At 41.8% G+C, this 25,489-nt stretch overlaps 3 protein-coding genes and 2 long non-coding RNA genes across 6 annotated transcripts; 3 read left to right on the top strand and 2 right to left on the bottom strand.

The window, feature by feature from the left end:
• The first annotated feature begins 155 nt into the window (after positions 1-155).
• On the top strand, positions 156-2,241 carry LOC4345552 (uncharacterized). Its single transcript, XM_026020038.2, has one exon. The coding sequence runs from the start codon at positions 403-405 to the stop codon at positions 1,849-1,851; it is 1,449 nt and encodes a 482-aa protein (XP_025875823.1). The 5' UTR covers positions 156-402; the 3' UTR covers positions 1,852-2,241.
• Positions 2,242-10,436: 8,195 nt separating this feature from the next.
• On the top strand, positions 10,437-15,476 carry LOC136351612 (uncharacterized). 2 transcript variants are annotated; one of them, XR_010734745.1, is made up of 5 exons: positions 10,437-10,630; positions 11,654-11,768; positions 14,621-14,697; positions 14,768-14,825; positions 14,942-15,476. It is a non-coding gene; the product is annotated as an uncharacterized lncRNA (long non-coding RNA). The 2 variants fall into 2 exon arrangements; XR_010734744.1 differs by having other exon boundaries at positions 11,659-11,768.
• Positions 11,125-15,152, bottom strand: LOC107281953 (disease resistance protein Pik-2-like). The gene is made up of 3 exons (XM_066303801.1): positions 14,034-15,152; positions 11,514-13,622; positions 11,125-11,415 (listed from the first exon to the last, which is right to left on the bottom strand). The coding sequence occupies exons 1-3, from the start codon at positions 14,885-14,887 to the stop codon at positions 11,412-11,414; spliced, it is 2,967 nt and encodes a 988-aa protein (XP_066159898.1). The 5' UTR covers positions 14,888-15,152; the 3' UTR covers positions 11,125-11,411.
• Positions 15,477-16,143: 667 nt separating the features above from the next.
• LOC136351613 (uncharacterized) lies at positions 16,144-19,681 on the top strand. Its single transcript, XR_010734746.1, has 5 exons — positions 16,144-16,990; positions 17,079-17,127; positions 17,591-17,767; positions 18,880-19,055; positions 19,155-19,681. It is a non-coding gene; the product is annotated as an uncharacterized lncRNA (long non-coding RNA).
• On the bottom strand, positions 18,496-24,975 carry LOC4345556 (disease resistance protein RGA5-like). Its single transcript, XM_015795051.3, has 4 exons — positions 24,609-24,975; positions 23,780-23,829; positions 21,421-22,382; positions 18,496-20,839 (listed from the first exon to the last, which is right to left on the bottom strand). Exons 3-4 carry the CDS (start codon positions 22,266-22,268, stop codon positions 18,808-18,810), a joined length of 2,880 nt encoding a protein of 959 aa, XP_015650537.1. The 5' UTR covers positions 22,269-22,382; positions 23,780-23,829; positions 24,609-24,975; the 3' UTR covers positions 18,496-18,807.
• Positions 24,976-25,489: the final 514 nt, after the last annotated feature.

Genomic DNA, 25,489 nt, shown 5'->3' on the forward strand with positions numbered 1-25,489 from the left:
TGACGTTTGCCCATGTGACCATCCCCACCCACTGTACCAAACCCCACGCCCCAGGTCGTCCACCTCCATCCCGCGTCGGTCTCGTCTCTCCCCCGTTTCTCCCCCCTTCCCCGCGTCGTCAACCCCCCCCCCCCCCCCCCCCCCCCCCGCGCCTCAGCCGTTTCGTCCCCGACTCCGCACTGCTGCTGCTGGTGGTGTGGGTTCGCTTCCCACTCACTCACACACCCACACACACTATCCTCCTCCTCCTCGTCGCCGCGACGCCGCCTTTCTCTCCACCGCGATTTCTATATATAAAACGCCCCCAAAAATACCTTGCCCCTCCCTCACTCCACCGGATCTACACCGCCAACGCACAAAACACCCCATCGGATCTTGTGTGCTTGCGGCTGCCGGAGATCGATGGCGCGGTGGCCGAGGCCAGCGCTGCTGCTGCTGCTCGTCGCCGTGCTGCTCCTCTCCCACATTGCGCTCTGCTCCTCCGCCGCGGCGTCGGGGAAGCCCAAGGGGAAGGGTGTCGGGGGGCGGAAGGCGCTGCTGGCTGATGATGGTGGGGAGGAGGAGGAGGTGGTGGTGGTGCCGCCGCCGGTGAAGAAGGCGAAGGGTGCCGCGGCTGCGGTGGGGAAGATCAAGAAGAAGGTCGTCGGGGTGGACGGCAAGAACCAGACCAAGGTTGTGAAGGGCAAGAAATCGGAGCCCGCTGGTGCGGTGAAGGCGACCAAGAAGTTGTCGGCGGCGGCGGCGGCGAAAGCTTCTGCGGATGCGGCCGTTGTTAAGGCGAAGGTCCCGAAGACGGATAAGGCGGCGACGGCGAAGTCCAAGGGAACCGACACCGCGAAGCCGGCGAAGGTGGCGAAGGCGGGGAGTGCCAAGGCGGTGAAGCCGGTGAAGCCGGTGAAGACGGCGAAATCTGAGTCCGTTGTCGCCGCCAAGGCGAAGAAAGCGTCCAATTCGACCGTGGATGGTGGTGCCAAGCAGGCCAAATCGAGCAAGAAGGCGGCGCAGGCGGTGGTTGATGGGGAAGCGAGTGGTGGCAAGGTGAATGCCACCGCGAGCAATGAGGCGGCGGAGGTGGAAGAGGATGTGGTGTTCGCGGAGGCGGCGGAGGGGACGGACGACCTCATCTCCGAGTTCAAGGGCCTCCCGGCGCGGCTGCAGGAGACGCTCATGCCGGACCTGGCGCGGCTGTCGCACTCCTCCAAGCTGTACCTGTCCGCGGCGAACGCCGGGATCGCCGACGGCGTGCGGCCGATCCTGGGGGGCCGGTGGGCGGCGGCCGCCGCGTCGGCGGCCTCCATTGCGCTGCTGCTCCTGCCGCTGTTCATGCTCACGGCGCTGGTGCGGCGCATGGCCCCGTACCTGCCGCTCCTCCACCGCGCGCTGCTGCTCGCGCAGGCGTACCTCGCCATCTACTTCGCCACGCTCGCGCTCGCCGCCGCCGCCACGGGGCTCGAGCCGCTCCGCTTCTTCCACGCCGCCTCGCCGGCGGCGTACGCCTGGACGCAGGCCGCGCAGTCGCTCGGCTTCATGGGCTACCTCATGCTCCAGATGGTGGACCTCGTCGCCGTCTTCTCCGGCGCCGCCTCGCCGGAGGAGGACGGCAACGGGGACGCCACCAAGGCGCTCGGCCTGGCGCAGATGGTCGTCGGCCTCGCCGTCGGCCTGCACTACTACGCCGCCGTGTTCCACCGCGCCGCGGCCGGCGAGGCCCCCCGCGCGAACTGGCGCGTGTACGCCGTGTACGCCGCTTGCTTCGTCGTCGTCTGCGCGTGCGCGCGCGCCGAGAGGAGGAAGAAAGCCTACCTCGCCGGCGGCACCGACGGCGGCGCCGAGGAGTGGAAGAAGAGCTGAGCAAAATACACACAAACTTCAGGGTCTCATCTGCAAATTTCGCAATTTGGTGGAAGCCGAAGGGCATGGTTGTAAGAAGATTTAGGATTGGTGGAAACAAATATTCAGAAAAGGAAAACAAGATGAAAAAAAAAAACTGCCATTTTTCTTTTTTTTTTCTCCCTTGCACTAGCATTATTATGTTTTCCTTTTTCATATTGATTGGTTTTAGTACAGAGGGATAAATTGCCACAATGGTGGCAAAATAAGGGATAAGTTATTATTATTCACGAGATATTATTACATAAGGATCAAGAAATTGTGGTGCCCGGAGGAGAAAAATCTCCCGAGGCAGCGTGCTAATGTACTAGAATTTTGTTGAAAAATTGAGGTGTTCAATTCTGAAGAAAATGGTCTTCAGTTCACATGCTGATATGCATAATCCGAGTGATATTGTTACTCTGTTTGCATGGAATTTAGGAAATTAATGGAGAAAGAGGAGTGGGTGTAATGGGGATTAATGATAGTATGGGAATTTGGTGAGCTGTTGTTGTTTGGGGAATTAAAGAGGATTTGTACTTCTCGGCTGGAAAAGACCTCTGCTTTCACAAAAGTATCACGAGATCCTTGGGGATAGCTAGCCTAGCTTGTTCTGATGCCCCTTGATCAGCATCAGCTTGCTGTTCTGCTTCTGCATAACTGGCAAATGCAGAAAAGCGTATCAGCATTATATTCCACACAGCTAACTGATAAGAAACTAGCTAATTTTCTGTTAATTTTGCCTCTTCTTTTTTAACTTTGACCAATAGTATCTTGCATTCAGCAATTCAGGAAGTGTTTTTGTAATGATGTTCTGATTCCAACACATCCATGGTGGGCACCGTGAAGCTTCGGCAGCAATCATTCATGGATGTTTTATGGCCTGGCAGATTTACTTAAGCAGCTGTGAGTGAGATACAGTGAGCAATTGGAGAGGAGAGGCCTTGGACCCCATCCCAGAGTTGGTGGCCTCTGTTTGCAGGCGTGCCCTATAGTAGTGGAGTACTCCTGAATAAAAGAACCAGTGCTAGTAATCAGGACAAAATAACTGCACTCAAAATTACAGCAACTGTAAATACACATACTCATATATTGACATATCACATAACCCTGCCTTTCTTGAAAACCTAACTGAACAATGTTCTTATTTTCTGGTGAGAAACCAGAAAGGAAAAAAGTCAAAAACAGATGATATCGCACTAACTGATCAGATAGATGGGTTAAAGAAAGGGCAGGCACATCTCCGGAGCTACAAAATGGTGGCTGAACTGAAACCGAAACTGAAACTGAAATCGCCGTGTTGACGAAAGGCAGGCAGGCAAGCAATGCCCAACAGTTGTTGACTGGCTTCTTCAAGATGGAAGCCTAGCCTTGAAACATATATGTCTGCATCCATGCCTGGCTGTCTGGTATTACTCCTAGTTGTACCTCGCCAGATTTGGTTTGGTTGAGTCGCATTTGCTGCACTTTACAAGCCATCAGTGGATCACCCCCACAATTTACTATCACTGCTACTTCTGCATACCAATAAACACCATGGCAGTACTGCTGACGCTCAATGATGATGAACAAAGAAGCATCATCAGATCAATTGAACAACAATTAACAAAGGGCTTGTTTCAAATGTTTTTTTATATGACTGTGGCTTATAAACCGAAGACACACGTAATCAAACACATCAAGAAAATAATTTGAAGGTAAGACTTTTCTTGGCGGTCTTAAAAACGAAAGCTCGGGAAATAAATGATGAATAACCCTAAATTAACTCTGAAGCTCAGGAGTAATAGTTTCATGTCTCTTAAACCCCCAGCTCATCAAACCCAACAGGCTTAAAGACGTCAACATCGCTAATCTGAATTATTTATTAACACTCGTATGAATTATTGACATGGGGCTGGGACTGATCACTTGATGATGCATAAATGGGTTGGCTCGAGGTCACCTTTTCCATGGCTTGCATGGCATGGCAATGGCAATGGCAATAGCAAATTGGCAATGGCATATTGGCGGCATTGGCTGTGTGTGTGACTTGCCCAACCCACCCACCGCGTTGCACTTGCACATTTGCACGAGCTCCTCATCCCAAACCCTCGTTTGGCCCGGCTCGATTAATCGATCGACCCGGTTGGTCCCCGCCTCGAAGCAATGATGCGAATGCGTGTGTGCGAAAGTTGCAACCACGCCGACACGCGTCTCGTCCAACTGTGTTGTCCGTGAGGAAGAGAGGGGCTCCGGTAAGTAGGGACTAGGGTGGTTAGTTAGCGTGCCAAATTTTATTTAAGAATACGAACACATATTTAAAATATTAAACGTAGATCTTTATATACTAAAAGTCCATTAAACTTCCTACAAACGCTCTTAAGTCGTCACATGGCACTCTAATAAATTAGAGAAAATCCTAGAAATTCTAAGAAAAAAACAAAACATATGCCCCTTAATTTTCACTTAAATTGGTGGGTCCAATATTATATACCGTTAGATGAAATTGATCTTAAAATAAACTAAACCAAATACTATGGGCCCCACCTCTCCTCCTCCCTAGATATATACGTACGTACTGTACGTACGCTTCTTCTTTCCTTTCTCTGTTTTTTTTCAATTTTTCTTCTTTTTTCCATTTATATAATATATATATATATATATATATAATCATAATTCATGCGTACGCTTCTTCTTTCAATTCTTTTTTTTCCTTTTTTTACTTTTTCCATTTATATAATAGATATATATTTTTTAAATAATTATATTTTACAAACAAAAAATCTACCATCATACAACTCAGGGGTAACTAAATTATCTCTAAAATTTTTGAAAATAAAATTTACACCATTATCTGTTACCCACTAAATTAATAATAATGTAAGATAATTTTCATTTAAACTGGTGTACTCATTACTTTGTACTATTATGTTTAAATAATACACTATTTTAAAATAAAGTTTACACAGTTATATGTGTACATATGTACGTGTACGTACGCTTCTTTCGCTTATTTATTTTTCTTTTTTCCATTTATATAATGGAATATATATTTTTTAAATAATCATAATTTTATAAACAGAGAATCTACCATCATACAACTCATAGGTAACTAAATTAGCTCTACAATTTTTGAAAATAAAATTTACACCATTATATGTTACCCATTAAATTAATAATTTAATATAATTTCCATTTAAACCGGTGTACTCATTACTTTGTACTATTATTTTTAAATAATGCACTATTTTAAAATAAAGTTCACACATTATATTGTATACATACGTATGTGTACGTATGCTTCTTTCGCTTATTTTTTCCCCCTTTTTTCTTCTTTTTTCTATTTATATAATGGATATATATTTTTTAAATAATCATAATTTTACAAATATAGAATCTACCATCGTACAACTTGCATGTAACTAAATTAGCTCTACAATTTTAAAAAATAAAATTTAGACCATTATATGTTACCCATAAAATTAATAATTTCCACTTAAACCGGTGTACTCATTACTTTGTGCTATTATTTTCCAATAATGCACTATTTAAAAATAAAGTTTACACAATTATATTGTGTACCTATCAAATAAACAATTTAAGATCTATATTAACTAATTTATACGTGCATTTAAGCCGATGGACTCATTATTTAAATCACTGGATTTATTTTTTATTACATTGGACTATTATTCTCCAATAATGCATTGTTTCAAAATAAAGTCTACACTATATTATGTACCCATTAAATTAACAATTTAAAATCTATATTAACTAACTTACACTTACACTAGAACCGGTGGACCCATTATTTAAATCATCGGATCTATTGTTTTCTTATAAATAAAGCGTTCGAAGTTCTCTTTTTTGGCCCGCTACACAATGCACGTCTGCACTTTTGCCTTTTGCACGCGTGACAAAGCGCCGTGTCTAAGGCATCTAAGGTGATTACGACCGCCACTACGCTACCACTTTGCCACATATCAAGTCATATATGGAGTTGAATAATTTTATTAATAACATGTAAAGAAAATTAAAGGTGTGATGCCGTGAGAGAAGAATTAAGCACCGCGGGTTGAATTTTTTCCAACACTTAGCTCTGTTTAACCTGAAATTAAGAGTTGATTATAGAATAATTATAATGTATTGTGTTATGTCATATTTGGATTTTGTACTATTTGTTCGTACAGGTGAAAGAAATTATTATGTTATAAATGTGAGCATAATATTAACAAATATTAATAGAACTTTTACTAAGACAAGCGTGCTATAAGAGAGTTTAACCCTCTTTTTTTTCCCAATTCCATAGTTTGGGTTTTCGTTTGCACGCTTTCCAAGTTTCTAAATGGTGTCTTTTTTAAACAACAGTTTAGCTTTTTAGAAGTCAATTCATTCATTTGTACCCTCAAATAGCTATCATATAAATAAGCTATTCTAAATCCTAAGTAGTACATGTTTTTTTCATGCGAGTGATGGTGATCAATAAATTGGGGATCAATGGATAATCAAAGTCGTAAGATAAATATGTAAGAGCTACTATGAACAACTGTAAATAGGTGTCAAAATTAATTGCTATTAATTAGACATCTAATGGCTTGCTAGCCACATAATTAATTTCTCTCTAGATGTATATAAACATGGACGAAGCTGGAATAAATAATACCATATGCCCCATGCATATATATTATGTGGTTAATATTCTAATTACATGTGTTAAGTCCTTTAAAATTTCTTAAAATGCTCTCAAACTGCCATGTGGTGCTCTAATAAATTAAAGCAACTATTAAAAATTCTAAGAAAAAAAAGCAAAATATCTATTATTTGATTTTCACTTAAATCGGTATGTACAATATTATAAACCATTAGATTAAATTGATCTTAGAACAAACTAAATACTACGAGGTTCCACCTCTCCTCCCGGGGCATAGGTACGCACCTAAGTACGTGGGTACGTATGCTTCCTCTCCCTCTTTTCATTTTTCCCGTTCTTTTTTTTCCATGCATGCGCTTTCCTCCCATTCTTACTATATCATGCGTCTTCATGAGATGATTTAATCATAAGAATTTTAAGTATCTTGCTCTATAAATGGATTGTATAATAATTAACTTGCAATAGTTTCTTATTTACTCGAGAAAAAAAAACATGATTCAAAAGTCATAAGTACTTAATCCATCTCCTACTCAAAAGTTTGTGAATGGTTTTTTAAGATACTTTAAGAAAAATAGAACCTTTAAATTATTATAAAATAACATTATCCAAACATTAGTTTGCCCTTAATTTATGAGACAAAATTTTCGAACAAACAATAATCTTATCTTTTAATAATATAATGCCCGCGCATCCGCGCGGGCCACCTTCCTAGTTAATAATAAAATAAATTACAGATTCCGTCTGTAAACTACGAGATGAATCTATTAAGCCTAATTAATCCGTCATAGCAAATATTTAATGTAGCACCACATTGTCAAATCATGGCGTAATTAGGCTCAAAAGATTCGTCTCGCAATTTGCATACAAATTGTATGGTTTTCTCGTTCACATTTAATGCTTAATGCATGTGTCCAAACATTTGAGGTGTGTATGCAAGGTTTATAAAACTGATTGGATTTTTTTCCATTTGAAAATTTATTTTAACTTATTTCGGGAATGAATTCATTTCACGGCGCCAAAGCGCCATGGTCCACCATAACGGTGCCAATATCAGCTTATCCCCCTAGTCTCCCCGTGTAAGATAAGTCCTTATATAAAGAGGACATCGCTAATGTCATTGACGCCGATGATCCATTTATAAAAATATTTTAGAAAACAGATTTATTTATAATAAAACAATATTTACAAGTAGATTCTTGATGCCAATGACACTGGCACCGATAACTATTTGTAAATATTGTGTTATTATAAATATGTTCTTTCGAATTTTTTGAACTAATAGGTTCTCGGTGTCAATGACATCGGCGTCATTCCTCTTCATTTAAGTACTTTGCTTCCGCGGAAGGGATGGGTCATTGGCACCATCATGTTGGACCACAATGCCAATGATATTAAGATTTCAAAAGATCTAAAATATATATAAAAAAAAGACAAAACCGATGTGTAAACCGACTTGGTTTTTATGAAACATCTGACACAATCGACTGGCTAGAGAACACAAATTACTTAGTTTGAAGATCAAGTTAAATTGAAATCAACTTTTATATCTTTTATAAAACTAGAAAAAATACCTGTGCGTTGCAACGGGTGAAGACTATTTTAATTTTATTATTGTTATATGGTTTAGTTAAGGTGAAATTCACTGTGTTAAATTCGCTTGGATATATATTTTGTTCGAAAATCATAAGCTGCAATTAGTAGTCCGATCATCTCAAGTTAGTATGCGAGTTTTTTAAAGAGATATCTTATACGATTCATTCTGTATTTCCAAAAGCGGACGATCTTAAAACCGAGTCAAATACATATTTGTATTTTCAAAAGCGAACAAACTTAAAAACCGACTCATAAACGGATAACATACCAAACTACCGACAAAAACATATTCAATTTTTATAATAGTAGAGATTTGATTCGGTGAACCCTAGATGTGTGTCCGTGTGTGGCACAATGCCAATTTACCTAGTTTTGAGCACGGTCACTGACTTTGGTTGTACGCTAAACAACACGGTTAATTAAGGTCCTTTTTCTAGAGGATCGAGGTTGATGCTGGTTGGACAGTGGATAGTTGAACTAGACAGTGGACAGTGGATTAGTAGATTAAATCGCTCGAGGATGGAATGCTTGCTTCAACCATAATTTTGGCTGGAGCTCGCTGACATTTGACCACCATTTTCGCGGGTGAAAGACCACCGAGACCATCGAGGAGGAAAAGATCAAAAGAGTAGAAAAGGTGCAGGAGATTGCATCCTACCAACTCCACTAGTTAATGAACATGTCGTGGTTAATGAACACGCCACTAATTAATCAAATATGTCGTGGTTAATGGCGCCATAATGATATCCTCGCCCTGTCACTGATCGATCTTTGCACGTTGGCCAAAACATGGCACGCTAAATGTGCTCTGCTCTTGGAGCACTGAGAGCAAGATTGTGAGAGGCAGCAGATGTCGTTGTGGTACAGATGGTTAGAGAATCCACTCATAACGCGTGAAAGCTCCATGACACTCGCGTTGGTTGCTGCCCCTGAGCCACACTGAGCTAGTAGCACCTAGCAGAGAGTACGTGCACTATATGTGACACTAAGTTGTGAGCATGATGAATAATCCAAAAATCCTAATGACCCCATCTGCATGCCAGGATGATTGATTTAAAGTATAATTCATCAATTAATATAAATCAGCCACGATGAGGATATTTAATTTGAGCAGTCAGCGGCAACAGTAGAGGAGGCCGGGCAGGTGAGGCCTCTCTCGCAAGGGGACAAGGAGGAAAGCAGGCGACGGCGGCGTCGGGCGGGTCACAGGCGCGCATCGGAATGCAGCGCCGCGGCGTCGTCTTCCTCCGCCCGCCCACGCGCTTTTCGCTAAACCTTGGATGGATGGGCGCCAGAATGTCGAGTGATCGATCGATCACCGACACTGCCTGCATTTACTTCCAACTAACACGCCATCAAGTCCTACTAGCTAGCACTACGTTCCTTCAGTTCTCTGTATTGAGGTGGTGTTTGGATCCAGGGACTTAACTTTAGTCCCTCTATTTAGACACTAATTTAGAGTATTAAATATAGACTACTTACAAAACTAATTACATAAATGAAAGCTAATTCGCGTGACAAATTTTTTAAGCCTAATTAATCCATAATTAGATAATGTTTACTGTAGCATCACATAGGCTAATCATGGATTAATTAGGCTCAATAGATTCGTCTCGCGAATTAGTCCAAGATTATGGATGGGTTTTATTAATAGTCTACGTTTAATATTTATAATTAATTTTCAAACATCCGATGTGATATGGACTTAAAAGTTTTAAAAGTTTTAGTCTCATCTAAACAGGGTCTGAGTCTTTCAGAAAAAGGCTGCCTGTATTATTATTGTTTTTTTTACTGAAATATTATTATTGTATAGTACTCCGTGTATTAAGCTGTGACAGGGCTGCATCGTCGTCGCCGGTATTCCTGCTGTGCTGAGCAGGGGGTCATCATCTGCTGGTTTGCACCGATTTTATGGCGGTTTTTGCACACAGCCCCGACGGCCATGGCATACGCGGGCCGTCGAGCCTCGAGCAGTGTCTGGCCTGCCTGTCCATGAGCTGGCAGTAGTAATTACACGAAGTATTTTGAAGACGTCAGGGAAGGGAAGTGCCCATACTGCTATGCGACCTAATTTAACCCGGTTTGGCAAGTTTTTTTTTGAGAGCTCTCCACTTTGAGTACAAGCTGTAGTATCTGAACATACGTGCAAACGCACTCCACCACGCACACACACTCCACACACACACCCCTACACGCATGCACCGGTTTGGCAAGTTAGGGAGGGGGACCAGATTTCCGATATTGTGGTTCAGGTATTGAAATTCGACGAAAAGATGAGGGATGTAAAGTGGACCTTGTTCCTCGGCCTGTCTTACATACAACCCGAAGATGGCCCAACAACAATGCTCCCCCGACAAAAGGCCCATTTTTCACTCCCCTCGCCTGCGCGAGCGAGCGACCGAGGCGGATCCCCCACCGTCGCCGGCGCCGGCGAAGCGGCTGGGCGGCGGCGGACGCGGCTCAGGCGAGAGGCCGTTCCTCTTCCCGGAGGATGGTGTCTGGCTACTACTCCAACGCGCGCTTCAGAGATCAGCACATGTAAGTCGTCTGCTACCTTCGCACCGTTGCAACATCCACCCATCGATCAGATTGGAGCCCTACTCAAGTACTCATCCTACCAAACTATAAGAAATTCTCCACACTCGCGATTGATTTGCCTAGATGAAGGAAAATTACTGCTTAACAGGAGACCTAGAAGTTCAGGCTGTGTGGGTGTTTTCTGTTGTACCTGTTTTTTTTTTTTTTTTTTTTTTTTTTTCACGAGTGTCAATGTGAGAACGAATGCACCGCAGATCTGTAGGTAATAATCTAGATTATAGCCTGATTGGCTGTAGAAGTATGTTTTGTCAAGAATGATTTTAGGGAGATACATGCTCACCGATAATGATAGGTGTTGCGGGCATTAACCAATCTTTCCATGTGTGCTTCAACCGTTGGTTTGAAATTAGCATGATGGAATCATTAGTTCATACATTCAAATGCTTGATTCAATGCTTGAAATCACCACCTTAATTTACCTTGACAGAAGTATGTGAGTCTTGCTGTCTGACATGGTGATAGATTCAGCACTTTGAGTTTTATCGAGTCACAATGCTTAGACATAATTAATTTTACAATTCACTATACATTTCTTCCTTGAAGACTGATGACTGATCTAGGTATGAAAATATAAAACGGAATATGTTGGATGGTCAGGGTGAGAACTGGGAACATAAAGATAAGGTGTCAATGTGATTTGCTTGGCTTCATAGATCACAATATGTTTGTTCTGTTTCACTAATTGACCGATCTTGAATCCTGACAACAGCTTTGTGATGCTTCAACTGTAAACAAAAACAAGGACATAAATAAATTAACATAACAAATTACAAACTGCTCAATTTAAGAAGAATAGGTTATGTACAAAGTATGGAACTCGTACCTTAGTTGTTGCTGGAAATATTCATTTGTTTGGTCCCATCTTGTTGATCCACTGTGCTCATCCCCATCATATCCAGTATCATCATCCCATTCCTCCTCATCTTTCACTATTTCATGTTCTGACAGTCTATACATTTCAAGTGTAGGATGGTTGGGAAGAAGGTAGACTGCATTTCTAATTGCAGACTCAGCAGCCTCCACCTCCCAATTCCTTGCACCTCTGCAATGAATGCTGACACCGAGATGCTTGAGGGAGGTAAGTTGCTTGATACCGAAATCAAAATCAACGCCATATGCAGACATTGCATCATGAGCACAATATCGAAACTCAAGCCGCTGGAGCTTTGGTGTTGCTCCTTCTTCAAACATCAAACCCAATCCATCCTTTTTGTTTTTCCGAAACATCAAACCAAGCTCACCATTCACTGGATAAAAATAGAACAACTTTAAAGATTGGAATCCACAGCGACTAATGACTAGTGTTTCTTGTGGGGATTCCTCAAGGTAAAGTTTAAGAGATAGCAACGCAGGCATGTTTTGTAAGATCTTCATATCTTCCACTCCAAACTGTTTTACGTTGATGTCTAAAAATGTGAGCTCAGAGAGGGAAGACATCCAATTAGGAAGCCTAGGAAAATAAAAGTGAGAAACCATCCGAAACATCTCAAGATGACATGGAGGAGGGTACCATGAATCAACCAAGAAATCCAGTAAAAGACTGTAACCGTGTGTAATGTGAAGGGATCGGAGGTTGTGCTCTCCTATCTTGCAGAGTGATGAGATAATTGACTTTGTGTAGCTTCCCTCATCGTGAATTTCACCATTAGGATGCCAATATATAGAAAATACCTTCAAATTGGTTAAATTACCCAACTCAACCACAACATCCACGGAGTTCTTGCTTCCATCAAGCACCACTAGCTCCTCAAGAGATCTCATGTTGCTGATCCCATTTGGCATTTTTACACCAAAGCGTCCCAACAGTAGGCGAACCAATTGCTGTAGTTGAGTTATGGTCTCTGGCAATTCTTTTATTCTCGTCCCTCTGAGGTCGAGTGTTTGCAAAAGTTGTAGCTTCCCAATTTGTGCTGGGACCCTGCTAATGTGGCAGTTTCGGAGACTTAGATACCTCAATTGAAATAAACTTGCAATATTCTCGATGTCTCCATCCTTCAAACTAGAACAATCCTCTAGATCCAGAACTCGTAAAACTTGTAGGTCAAAGAAAGGGGGCATCTGCTTCAGATCACCAAAGACACTAAGTGACCGAACCTGAGAAAATCTGTTGGTTCCAAGCCATATATTGGTTTTTTCATGGTTTGTTTGGAGGGAAAGACGCCTAACCTTGTTAGTTGAAAGCATGGACTTCTGGTCATCAATTATAGTAATAAAGTTCTCCTCAATTGACAAGCATATAATGAGATCTAGCATGATATCATGCACTCGGCAAGCCTTTGCTCTACCAGTATAGTCGATGTCCACTGGTTGCACCATATTTCTATTGACCAACTCATTGAAGTACTTTTCTCCTACTTCTTCCAGATTCAGTCCTTGTTCTTCAGTAATCAATCCTTCAGCTATCCATCTCCATATCAAACGCTCTCTCTTGATCACATGATCCTCTGGAAATACACTTATATGCAACAAACAGAGCTTCAGTTGATGAGGTAGGTCATAATAACTTAGAAATAGTATCCTCTTTACTATTTCTAGATCTTGGTTTTGCTTGAGCATGGAGCCGATAGAATTCCACACTTTTTTCCACTCGTGCTTGGTAACTGGTTTGGTTGATAATAGGCTAGCTATATTAATTATGGCCAGCGGTAAACCACTACATTTTCTTAGGATTTCATCAGTTACTTCTTTGAGTTCTGTAGGGTGATTATCTTCATTGCCGAAAATCCTTTTCAAAAATAATTTTCTTGAGTCGTCACTACCAAGAGGTTTAATATCATAAATATAATCTTCATGTGTAAAGCAGCAAGATTGTGCAACGTCTTGAATGCGAGTGGTTGTCATTATCCTGCTCGCATTGCTGTTATATGGAAAAGCACATTGGATAACTTGCCATGCTGATTTACTCCATATGTCATCAATTACTATGAAGTACCTATATACAAATCATAAAAGGTAAACTGTTACTGTGTTAGTAGGATTGAAGCAAGCTTTAACGGTAGCATCCAATCCCAAAAATAAAACTGTGCTTTTTCGAAGGGAAGAAAAAAGAACTTCAGTTTCATTTGCATAGGTGACCAATTGACCACACTAAAAATACACATCTGACTATGTGAGCAAGCAACAATATAGCATGTTTCCTTCCAACCTTCACTCATGTGGATCAAATAGATCGTGATGGTTTTGTGCCTTTTTTGCTTGGTTCATCCTATAGTGCTAGAAAGTTTGACTTGGAATCGTAGATTATATCCAGATCAAACCAAGTGTTTGCACACGTTCCCGTAGTATAAAAATTTATACTTTTGATCCTAGTGATATACTCTAAATATATCAAATCCTTTCATACCTGTTATTTTTTAGATATTCTTTAATCATGTTGATGAGTTGGTGATCTTCCAATGGTTGATTAAGATTTTCCTTGATCCTCCAGAAGTGATCCTTCTGATAATCTGACATCGGGTTGCTTGTATAAAGAACTTCTGAAAGTATGTCTCTCAAGATCTTATTGATATTAGGATTCCGTGATACAGATACAAAAGCTGTGCAATCGAATTGGCTTTTTATCATTTGGTACACCTGACAGGCGAGTGTTGTTTTTCCTAAGCCTCCAAATCCAACAATTGAGATAACCTTGCGATTTTGTGCAAAACCATTGCCCTTGGTAAGCCATTCGACAAGCTCATCCCTTGGGCCATCGATTCCCACTAGTCTATCCGCTTCCTCAAAGAGTGCTGGTAGCCTGGGGTCGATGGCCACTGCCTTCGAAGTAAGGATATCTACATCAAGCTTTAGCCTCTTGCGTCGGTCATTTACCTCTACAGCACGTTCCTTCAGTGCAGCAATCTGCTTACCAGTGTGTCTGTACACTTTCAGTGTCCTGAGCCAACTAATAATCTTGTTAATGAGCCCATCACTAACACTTCCATGGTCTAGGCTGTGCAGAAAAATGTCGATGCAGTCCTCAATGTCATAGGATAGCTCCCGCAACTGATGTATCCACAACTTCACCTGTGAGTTACAGTCCTCCAACTGTGATAAGTCCTCAAGTGCAGCCTTCATGATGATCAGCTCGTCTCTCAGGGATGTGATGCCGGCTTGAACACCTCTGAGCTTGCTGTACTCCCTCCCAAGTAGAACGGTGAGCTTCCCAAGGAGGGAGTTCGTCACCCCCATCAATGCGATGGCTGTTACTCCTACCATTTTTGTTTTTCTGTGCCTCTCTTTGCTCTGGCTAAGATTTGTTGGAATGTGCAGGGACTCTCGGTGACATGGGAGACTAGAGAGTAGAGCTGTACTTCGAGCTTGTTGGTGTTGAAGACACTTGTGTGGTGCTTCCAGTTATCTTGCCCAGTGGGGTGTCTATGTGAGTATGCATGCTGACTCTGTGACACAGAGTGCACAGTCTGAGCTCCACTTGTTGAGCACCTTATTTTCAAAAAAAAAAAAAAAAAAAAAAAAAAAAAAACTTGTTGAGCACCAAGATTACTGGCTACTTATTTAGTCAATGTTCATGCTGCATTCTTCTCCATTGGGCATTGCATCAGAAATTCTCAACCACGCGTGAAGTTCTTGACTGAGACAGGTACATAGTTTAAAGTTAGACCACATGCTTATTCTTTGTAACTTGCTTAAATGGCACAGCACAAAGTCAGTCTCAACGCGTTGTTTCTCTAACCAGGATGGCTGAACTTCATTTTTCTTCTCCTTTTACTGTTGTGAAAATATTGTTTGAATTTCTTGCGACTTGCTCTATTCTCAACAAAAATGTAAGAGCTAAAATTTGTTTGTACCGTTTCATCTTTTCTTTAGCCTATATTGCAATTTTTGTATTTTTTTCCCTGCAGAAGTAATAACTCAACATGGTAATCAAGGAAGCAAAGATAAGTTTTTTTTTTACATGAGTCAAAAATTATTTTGTTTAACCATTCTCCGAAAAATAAACTGCTGCTACGAGGTGCTCGAGCAAATCAGAAGTTAGCTGGTAACATCTTTGAAAGAAATGCAGAGAGCAAAGGGTGAAGACCATGAAAGAGGGGACACAAGGTTTCGAGGAAAAGGGGTTATACACGTGGTGATACTCACTTGACGGTGCTGTTATTTTCGGATGGATTTGAGTTTTATGAAACTCAACAGGCATTAGCCAAAGGTCCTTGTCACTGAGTAAGTGGGTATACTTTGAGGAACAGTGTATGCTAAACAAATGTGTTTTGATTTGGACTTGTGTAGTTGTGTTGAGTGAAATCTTCCATGTATTTTCATCTGTTTGTTCGACACGGTTGAGTGCACGACTACACGAGTGACGTGAGTCTGATAGCTCCAGTGACCAAGCGCGTAAACGTGACATAAAATGCACAAATGGGAAGTCTTTGCTTGTACTTTCTTCCATCTAAGAGCATCTCCAACAGTCTCCTTATCCCCTTCTCTAAGTTAAATTTTGGCAATTTTGATTCAATTTCACCCTCCAACAGACTGGCTATCGGGCTGGCCAAGCCATCCGGCTGGCCAAAGTCCTCCTTCCACTAGCCAAATTTGGCCAACCAAAATAGCCTAGCCAATCGTGGGCCCCACGCCGACAGCATCCCTCTTCCCTTTCTCTCTCCGCCAACCATCGTCGTCGAGATGCCATCGCTGGTGCTGTCGAGGCTGTCGTTGCCGGAAGCCGCCGTCGCCAGCCGTCGTCGCACCGTCGTCAGATCCGCTGTTGCCAGACGCCGCCGTCGTCGTGCCGTTGCCAGATCCGCCAGGTCGTCGTTGAGCCGTCGCCAGCCGTCGTCGGCGCCGTCGTCTCCGAGGTCGTCGTTGCCGGACGCCGCGCCGTCGTCAGCCGTCGTCGACGCCGTCGCCAGCCGTTGTCGGCGCCGTCGCCAGATCCGTCGCCAGCCGAGGTCGCCGTCCCGTCGTCTCCGAGGTCGTCGTCGCCTGCCGTCGTCATCGCCATGCCCCGGCGGATTCGACCGGTGCGGCATGTAGTAGAGGACGCCGCCATCTCGCTCCTGCCGTTGTGTTCGCCGCCCGCGCCGATTGGCCGCCCCACGTCCACGCGAGCTCGGCCCAAGCGGCGGCGGCGGCACCTGCTGCGAGCTGAGCAGAGTGGGTTTGGGGAAAAGGGGGGAGAGATGAGGAAGAAGAAAGGGTTGTAGAGACTGACACGTGGGTCCCACTGTCATAGGCTCATAATAGAGAGGATGAATGGAGAGGCTGTTGGAGTAAATAAGAGTTTGACTGGCTAAATCAGATGGAGAGTTGGCCAAATAGACATTTGGAGAGTTAGATTTGGAGAAACTGTTGGAGATGCTCTAAGAGGTAACCTCATCGTCACTTGAGTAATAGTACCTTCGAGGATAGGATTGGAAATTCCCCTTTTGTACTTTGCTTGAGTTTTTTTTTCCAGGTCTTCAAGGGATATTGGTGTAAATGTCAGTCGAGGTATACAATTAGAGGTATATATCTCCTTACTAACACTATTAGGTACATACATATATGTACTATGTATGTATGTATCATCTTCCTTTGCATATGCAGCCTGCAGCATGTATGGTACTCCTACATGAGGAGCATAGTACGCCTGCTCGTCATTTTTAGCCATGACGTCATCCCAAAATATCTTGATTTCAGGCCTGGTTTAGTTCTCAACTTTTTCTTTAAACTTCCAACTTTTTTATCAAATCAAAACTTTTCTACACACATAAACTTCCAACTTTTCCGTCACATCGTTTTAATTTCAATCAAACTTCCAATTTTAACGTGAACTAAACACACCCTCAAGCGAGAGGGGTGGTTTAGAAGCAGCATGACGGCATTCCTGATGGTTGCCTCAACAGCCTCCACTGGGTACTGACATGTATATATGGAATTGATGTCTGACACGAAGCTTGATCCCTGATTTAGGCCCTACCTTTTCAGGCTTCAAAGCAGATTTAAAAAAAAAATGGAGGAAGAGGCGACCCTTGTCGACGTTTGAGATCGTGACTACGGTATTTGCATAATATGTGGATCGTTGGTACCAGGGTATATACGAGATTGAAGTAAAAGAGATGGAGACAATGATTTTTATACAGGTTCGGGTCCCTTATCTGACAGGTAATAGCCCTACTCCTGTTGGCCGAAGCCGGTGTTGCTCTTATTCATCATAATCACACACGTACAATATTTGGGATAACCTATTTAGTTATCGTCGACTTGGCAGCATAGAGTCGACGATAACCAACTCGTAGTCAACGACATGGTAGTCTTCTTCCTTGAATATGAACTCGTCGAGATTAGAAATGGTGCTAGATCACTCGTAGTCAACGACAGGGTAGTCTTCCTCCTCGAATATGAACTCGTTGAGATCAGAGATGACGCTAGATCCCTCTTGCCGGCCTCCAAAGGCACCGGATGGAATATGTCTAGGTTAATCTCTTATGTCGATGTCTAGCGGCGTATTGGTTTGTTTTGTTTTGTGTTGGTCTGTATGTCTTGTGACATGTCCCCTCTCCTCCTATGGGATCTTGTATTTATACCTATTGTTATCTCTCTATCCAAGTAGAACTAGAGAGACCAATATAGATACAATCCGAGTAGTCCTTGTCGTTTCCATATAGAACTTTTCTTATCCTTTCTTATCCGGAATTCCTATATACGAGGTATGATTCCGTATAAAACTTGGTACATGGTGAGCCCTGCCGAGCTTAGTCAATTACTGTTATGTATGTGGTACCAATAACCATGACAACCCTCCAAATATTTTTTAAGAAGAAATTATAAGCGTGTTGAGAATTAAACACCGAGAGTTGAAACCACACACTCCTTCTCACTGCAATATCAAGTGCATCTCTAAAAGCGGATTTAAATTTTAAACTTTGATTTTAGGATTAGTTTTGGACAGATTTTTCACTTGCTTTCGTACCAGTCATGGAAATAGAGTTGGGCAACAAAAAATGACAAAGAAAACCCTAAAATTAATCTTAAAACAAAAGTTTAGAGCTCAAAATCAGCTTTGGATTATATAGGAATAAAGAACTGGACAGAAACCTGATGGATTCTTTGGTGGCATGAGAGGAACGAGTAATACCATTGTCAAATGTAGTTTTCAACTTTCAGCTGTCGCAGATGCTACATGCTAGCTAGATGGTCTTCTTCTAACTGGTACTGGTTCCCTCTAGTTGTTCAGTAGCATCATTGTCCTCATTCGTTGCCATATGTTCTTTCAGAAATTTTCTTACTTCAAGGGAGGGATGATTGGGGTGAAGATTAGCATGATTTCTTATGGCAACCTCCGCGACCTCCACCTCCCGTGCTGTTGCACCCGCACAATAAATGTCCACCAGGAACAATTTGAGGGAGGTCAGTTGATGGATGCTGAAATCAGACCCGCAACCCCGTTCAGGTACTGTAATATGAGCATGATATCTAATGTTTAACCGCTGGAGCTTTGGCATAACTCCTCCTTCAAATATCATACCTGGTCCACCCTTTTTGTCTTCAGCATACAAGAGAGAAAAATCCTTTAGACACTGGAATCCACCATGGCTGATGATCAGTGTTTCTTGATTGGATTCCCGTACTTCTAGATAGAGGTTTACCAAGACAGGCAAGTCTTTCAGTGGCTGCATATCTTCCTCTTCCAACTGTTCTAAACGGATATCTAGGTAGATGAGGGTGGAGAATGATGATATCCGTCTTGGAATCCTGTGGAAGTGCGCCATGCCATTCATCTCAAAATGGCGGAGATGCTGTGGAGGAGGGTACCATGACTCTATTAAGAAATCCACGGTACAATAAAGGTATAATCGGGTAATATTTAGAATCTGGAGGTTACTTTGTCCTAGCTTGCATAGTGATGATACCAAAGGCTTCTTGTACCTTTCCTCATCCTCACCGGTTATATCATGATCCCAATGTATGACAAGCCTTTTTAGTTTGATTATATTACCTAGCTCCAGAACAACATTTATGGAATTCTTGCTGCAATTGAAGCACCTCAAATACTGAAGAGCTCTCATGTTGCTAATACCATCCGGCAATCTTGCCTGAAAACCCAATTCAAGGGACACCAATTGGCGTAGTTGTACAATGCTTGCAGGCAATTCTGTCACTTTTGAGTTTGTCAGGTCTAGCGTCTGCAGCAGTTGCAGCTTCCCAATTTGCCTTGGGACCTTTGTGAATGAATGGATACATAAATACCTTAACTGATGTAAACTTCCAATATCTTCAATACGGACATTGTCCTCATTCAAATGATTACAGCCTTCTAAATCTAACACCCGCAGAATTTGAAGGCTTGAGAGCATGGGAATTTGCTTACAATCACCAAATGCACTAAGTGACCGGACATGAGAAAAATCACTAGTGTTCAGCCATACACTGTTCTCTTCGCAGTTTCCTTGGAGGGAGAGGCGACGAATCTTGTCAGTCGAAGATGTGATCGTTTGACTGTTTACTATAGTAACAAAGTTTTCTTCAGTTGACAAGCATATGAGTAGATCCAACATGATATCATGGATTCGGCAGTTGATTGCTTTACCGCTGTAGTCCATTTGAACCAATTGTACCATGTTCCTATTTATGAGCTCATTAAAGTACCTTTCTCCTACTTCCTCTAGATTTTGTCCTTGCTTTCCAGAAATAAATCCTTCAGCGATCCATCTCCATATCATATGCTCACACTTAATCAAAAAATCCTCTGGGTATCTGCTCAGATCCAATAAACAGACCTTCAAATAGTCAGGTAGATCATAGTAACTTAGAAACAAAATCCTTTTTACCACTTCCATCTCGTGATCTCGTTCAAGCACACAGAAAATAGAATTCTTTACCCTCTCCCACTCTTGCTTCGTGGCTGGTTTTGTTGCTAGCAGGCTAGCTATATTAACTATAGCTAGTGGCAAGCCACCACACTTCTTTAGTATGTCACTGGTAACCTCTTTCAATTCAAGAGGGCAAGCATTTTCATGGCCAAATATCCTTTTCAAGAACAATCTTTTCGAGTCATCAACGCCAAGGTGCTTCATGGAATAAACGTGGCTTTCGTGTGGAAAGCTACAAGATTTAGCAACATCTTGAATACGTGTGGTCATCATTATTCTGCTTGCATTGTTGTTACTAGGAAAAGCGCATTGGATGTCTTTCCATGCTTGTTTACTCCAGACATCATCAATCAAGACGAAATAGCTGTAATTCAATTAGCAGAATGATTAAGAATGCAGTAGATATTTTTAAGAAGATTATGAATAATATGAAGACCTTCAACTCAAATTCTCTAGCTTCCACCTTTTTTTTTCTAGCTTTTAACACTAAAATTTACATGTTCCACCTGAAAACATTTTCAACTTATGACTCAATTTTTGAAAACTGTTGGTTGTGAACTATTTATTTGAAATTGGTGAATATTCAACTCAAAATTTCCCATGTAGGTTAACCTACAAAATTTCAACTTTCACCTCATAATATCCTGCTACCTCCTAAAAAATGGCAAAGTTTAAAAAAAGAGCTATTTCCAGCTATTTTACAGCACTCTTTGCTGCTAATTTGTGGTATCTCTTGATCTCTTCTTAGTGTACCTAGATGTACTACAAATCAACAATAGAAGGTGTGTAAGCCTAGTGTAACCTCTTCTTGTGGTACCTCTTCTTAGTGTACTAGTGTCACAGGAACTACTGAAAAAGCATTTGGGGAGACAATTTGGAATTTCTGTAAGCCTAATAGCAAATGCCAAAAGTGTGATACGTGTAGTTCATCCTGCAATTTCATACCTTTTATTCTCGAGAAATTCTCTAGTCATGTTGACAAGTTCGTGATATTCCAATGATTTACGATTGAGATATTCCTTGATCCTCTGCATAAGTTGCTTTTGGTCATCCGATGTTGTGTTGTTTGTTTTAATAATATTGGACAATATGTCAGAGAGAATCCTGATGATATTAGGACTCCTGGATACAGACACAAAAACTGTCCAACTAAATCTGCTTCTGACTTTCTGGTATACTTGATTGGCGAGAGTTGTCTTGCCAATACCTCCAGATCCAACAATAGAAATTACTCTCCGTTTATTGGTGTCACTGGTGACCCACTCTATGAGCTCATCTCTTGGGACATCAATACCTATGATTCTGCCTGCCTCCTCAAAGAATGCCGACAACCTAGGATCAATGGGCACATAGGCAGAACTGGAGGGGACAATGTCCAATTTGAGCCTCTTACGCCGGTCACTAATTTCCACAGCATGCTCCTTCAGCTTACCAATCTGCCCTGCAGTATGATGGCAAACTTTCATCGTCCTGATCCAACCAATAATCTTGCTAATAAGCCCATCATGAGCATCATCCTGACCAAGGTGTTGCACGAAGACATCGATGCAGTCCTCAATGTCGTAAGAAAGCTCCCGCAATTGATGCATCCACTCCTTCACTTGCTGGCTGGGTTCCTCCAACTGTGATAAGTCCTCCAGAGCAGCCTCCATGCTACGTAGCTCATCTCTCAGAGAGGCGATCCCACTATGCAGACCTTTAAGCTTGCCATACTCCTCTTCGAGTAGGGTAGAGAGCTTTCCTAGGAGTGGATTCATCACCCCCATCAAAGTGCTTGCCGTTGCTCCAACCATCTTGCTATCTTTGTGGGCTACGGCTATGTGATCATTTAAGAAGGAAGTTTGGTATTTCAAGGGGATGTTTCATACCGCTCATCAAGTTGTCATGTATGTGGGAAGAAGGCATACCTGTCAAAGGAAAGTTACACATGCATTTATTTAAGTAATGAAAGAAAGGGTGAAAGCTTTAGAACGAGGAAGAATGCAAATGACATCCTTGATATTACCAGGGGCATGAAAACTGTCTAATTATTGGACAGCTCAGATAAGTTGACTATAGAGAAATAGTCCTTCGCTGCTGACTAAGTTGGCCAGTGATGAGACATATTTCACAAAAGAGAGAGAGAGAGAGAGAGAGAGAGAGAGAGAGGGAGAGTTGGGAGACATATGCCAAACAACCATCTAGTTGATTTAGACTTGTCTAGACTAAATGGCTCTTTTATTTGTCATGCATCACTGGAATATCTCTTTTATTTGTCATGCATCACTAGAATATATTGACAACTGGGCTACTAAGTGGAACCAATCAGCGCAGGAAAGGTGATAGCAAGTTACATGTGGGACAGAAAACTCTTCAAATAATGGAAGAGTGGAACAGAAAAACTGAGTCTTAAGACATGCCAAACAACCATCTAATTGATTTAGACTTGTCTAGACTAAATGGCTCTTTTATTTGTCATGCATCACTGGAATATCTCTTTTATTTGTCATGCATCACTAGAATATATTGACAACTGGGCTACTAAGTGGAACCAATCAGCGCAGGAAAGGTGATAGCAAGTTACATGTGAGACAGAAAACTCTTCAAATAATGGAAGAGTGAAACAGAAAAACTGAGTCTTAACTCCTTTTTCCTTTCATGTCTACCTCAGAATTCAGATGTTCAGGATGAACAACTATCTCGGATAGTCGGGTGCTCAAAACACCAGGGCTCCGTGCTGACATTAGGATTTTGCCATCAGGGAGACTGGGTTCCCAACTGTTTCGGTAAACGCAAGGATATTTTTAAAAGACTAGCTAAATACCTGTGCTTTGCTACGGACTAAAACAAATTAAGGTTTTTAGGACAATTTCATCCCTGTAGATGTTATATTGTATAAATAAAATAAGATATAATCGTGTCTGCAGATGGTCTATTTTATTTACAATAAAGTATATGAAGTATTCCCTCCGTCCTATTTTAAGTGCAACTATGAGTTTTTGCGCCCAATTTTAATCGTCCGTCTTGTTTGAATTTTTTTTATAATTAGTATTTTTGTTGTTATAAGATGATAAAACATGAATAGTACTTTACTCGTGACTTATGTTTTTAATTTTTTTTCAAAAAATTTTCGAATAAAACAGACGATCAAAGTTGGACGCGAAAAACCATGATTGCACTTAAAATAGGACGGAGGGAGTAGTTGATAGAAAATATGATAGAGTATTTGGTAAATAAAAAAACTATATTTGGTGAGGTGGTGGCCATTAGTCCATTACCCTCTTTTAAAAGGAGTACTATTGCAACCATGAGCAAGTGAACTCACCATCAGGCTCCGTCGTTCCCTCTCCCCTTGCTTCCACTCCCACTATGCCACTACAAGTAAATATAGAAAATGAATATATGAAAAACAGACTAAGAAAAAAAATGTGAATTAGAACATTGAAGGATTCAAAGAGAGTGTTGGAATGATATCTGGAAAACAATTGAAATTTAGGGGAAAATGGGGAAAACAATCGGAACAAGTTGAAAATAAGAAAGTAAAATATATTGGATCAGATTGCCTTCTATGCAACATGAGAGTTATGGAGACATGATGCATCTGTTTTTCTGAATGCCCTTAACCTCAAGCCTGCTGGTCTGCTGTTGGGATATCCTGGGATATCTCTCTTAATTTTAATATAATGATGGTTGTAACTCGATTGCAGTATCAAAGTGATTGCTTCATGGAAAAAGCTTTTAATGATTACTTGGAACATCTAGAAAGTGAGAACGGCTTTATCTTTGAGAACAAGCCGATCTCTTTTGTTCTTGGAGAAACCTTGAAAGGACGATCCTTTTTCTTTCTTCTGTTTAGGCTTACATTAATAAAATTTAACAGCGGGCCCTCCCCTGTTGTGTTCAGTTAAAAGAAAAAAAAGAAGTAAAATATGCCCTTCCAAAAACAATTGAAAAATAGAAATATCATAAAGAAAAATGATAGAACTGAAAAAATATATGAGAAAACTTATCAGTAAAAAATTGAAATTCTATGGCAAAATTGAAAGATTAAGGAGGAAAAAACAAACAATATAATAGAAATACAAATACTACTTCATAAACAAAATGAAAAATGAAGAAACTTTCAGGAGAAAAGGTAATGAAAATAAACTCACAGCTCCTTCCTGAAAACCGGCGAGGCCGCAGCGCCAAATCGCGCGGCGACGTGGGGCGGTGGGGGCTGCGGCCCGAGCTCAAGGCGTTCACCCAGCTGCACCGCGTTCCGTTCTCCAAGCCCAACGCTTCCAGAGCTCCTCCTGCAGCCGCGGCTCGTGGCCGTTATCGCACTATCGCGTTGCCTCTCAAGTCTCACAGCTGTGGAAGGTCGCCGCCGCCGCACCGCCGCGAGTCTCCTCGCTGATTATCGGGGGATTAGGTCATCACTATTAGGGAGAAGGGGAGGAGGGGTTGGGGTCGGGGTTGAGACTTGAGCGTGGACTGCTTGGGAAATGAGGAATGGGAGAGAGAACAGCTCGTGGTCACAACTCACAAGTTCGTCAAGTCCCGTCTCTATACTCCTATCTCCAACGATTTGACAGCCAGATTAGATAATGCTCTTCGAATAAAATAGTTGTCTCAATATAAATATTATCTCTAAAATACTAGTACTACTTACAGTATGCCATAATCACATGTTATTTAATTTCTTTCTTATTTTATTCGCAGCTATATTATTTAACAAGATGCACTATATTATTTTTACTTTGACAAAGTTGGTTACATATAGCATTGAAAGTTTCAATTTTTGGTTTTATAACATCGACAATTCATAGTTCACTTTAATAACATCAAAAGTTATAGTCGTTTAGGGGTGACAATTTTCCTCGTGGGGTCTGCGACCGTCGAGTATCTGTCCCAACATGGATGGGGCGGGTGCTAATTTTGACCCGTGAGGAGTCGGGGGCGAGGCCCCAGACCATGGGCGGGGGAGGACAACCACCCACGGGCCCCGAGGTGTATATATTAGACTATTAACACTAGCATATTACAAGCCCAA

The sequence above is a fragment of the Oryza sativa genome, chromosome 8 (genome assembly GCF_034140825.1).
Source record: "Oryza sativa Japonica Group chromosome 8, ASM3414082v1".
NCBI lineage: Eukaryota > Viridiplantae > Streptophyta > Magnoliopsida > Poales > Poaceae > Oryza > Oryza sativa.

Coding starts and splice junctions, on each gene's coding strand:
- LOC4345552 (XM_026020038.2), top strand. CDS start 403: ATGGCGCGGTGGCCGAGGCCAGCGCTGCTGCTGCTGCTCGTCGCCGTG.
- LOC107281953 (XM_066303801.1), bottom strand. CDS start 14,887: ATGGTAGGAGTAACAGCCATCGCATTGATGGGGGTGACGAACTCCCTC. Junction 13,623..14,033: donor GAATATCTAAAAAATAACAG/GTATGAAAGGAT, acceptor ATTTGTATATAG/GTACTTCATAGTAATTGATG.
- LOC4345556 (XM_015795051.3), bottom strand. CDS start 22,268: ATGGTTGGAGCAACGGCAAGCACTTTGATGGGGGTGATGAATCCACTC. Junction 20,840..21,420: donor GAATTTCTCGAGAATAAAAG/GTATGAAATTGC, acceptor ATTGAATTACAG/CTATTTCGTCTTGATTGATG.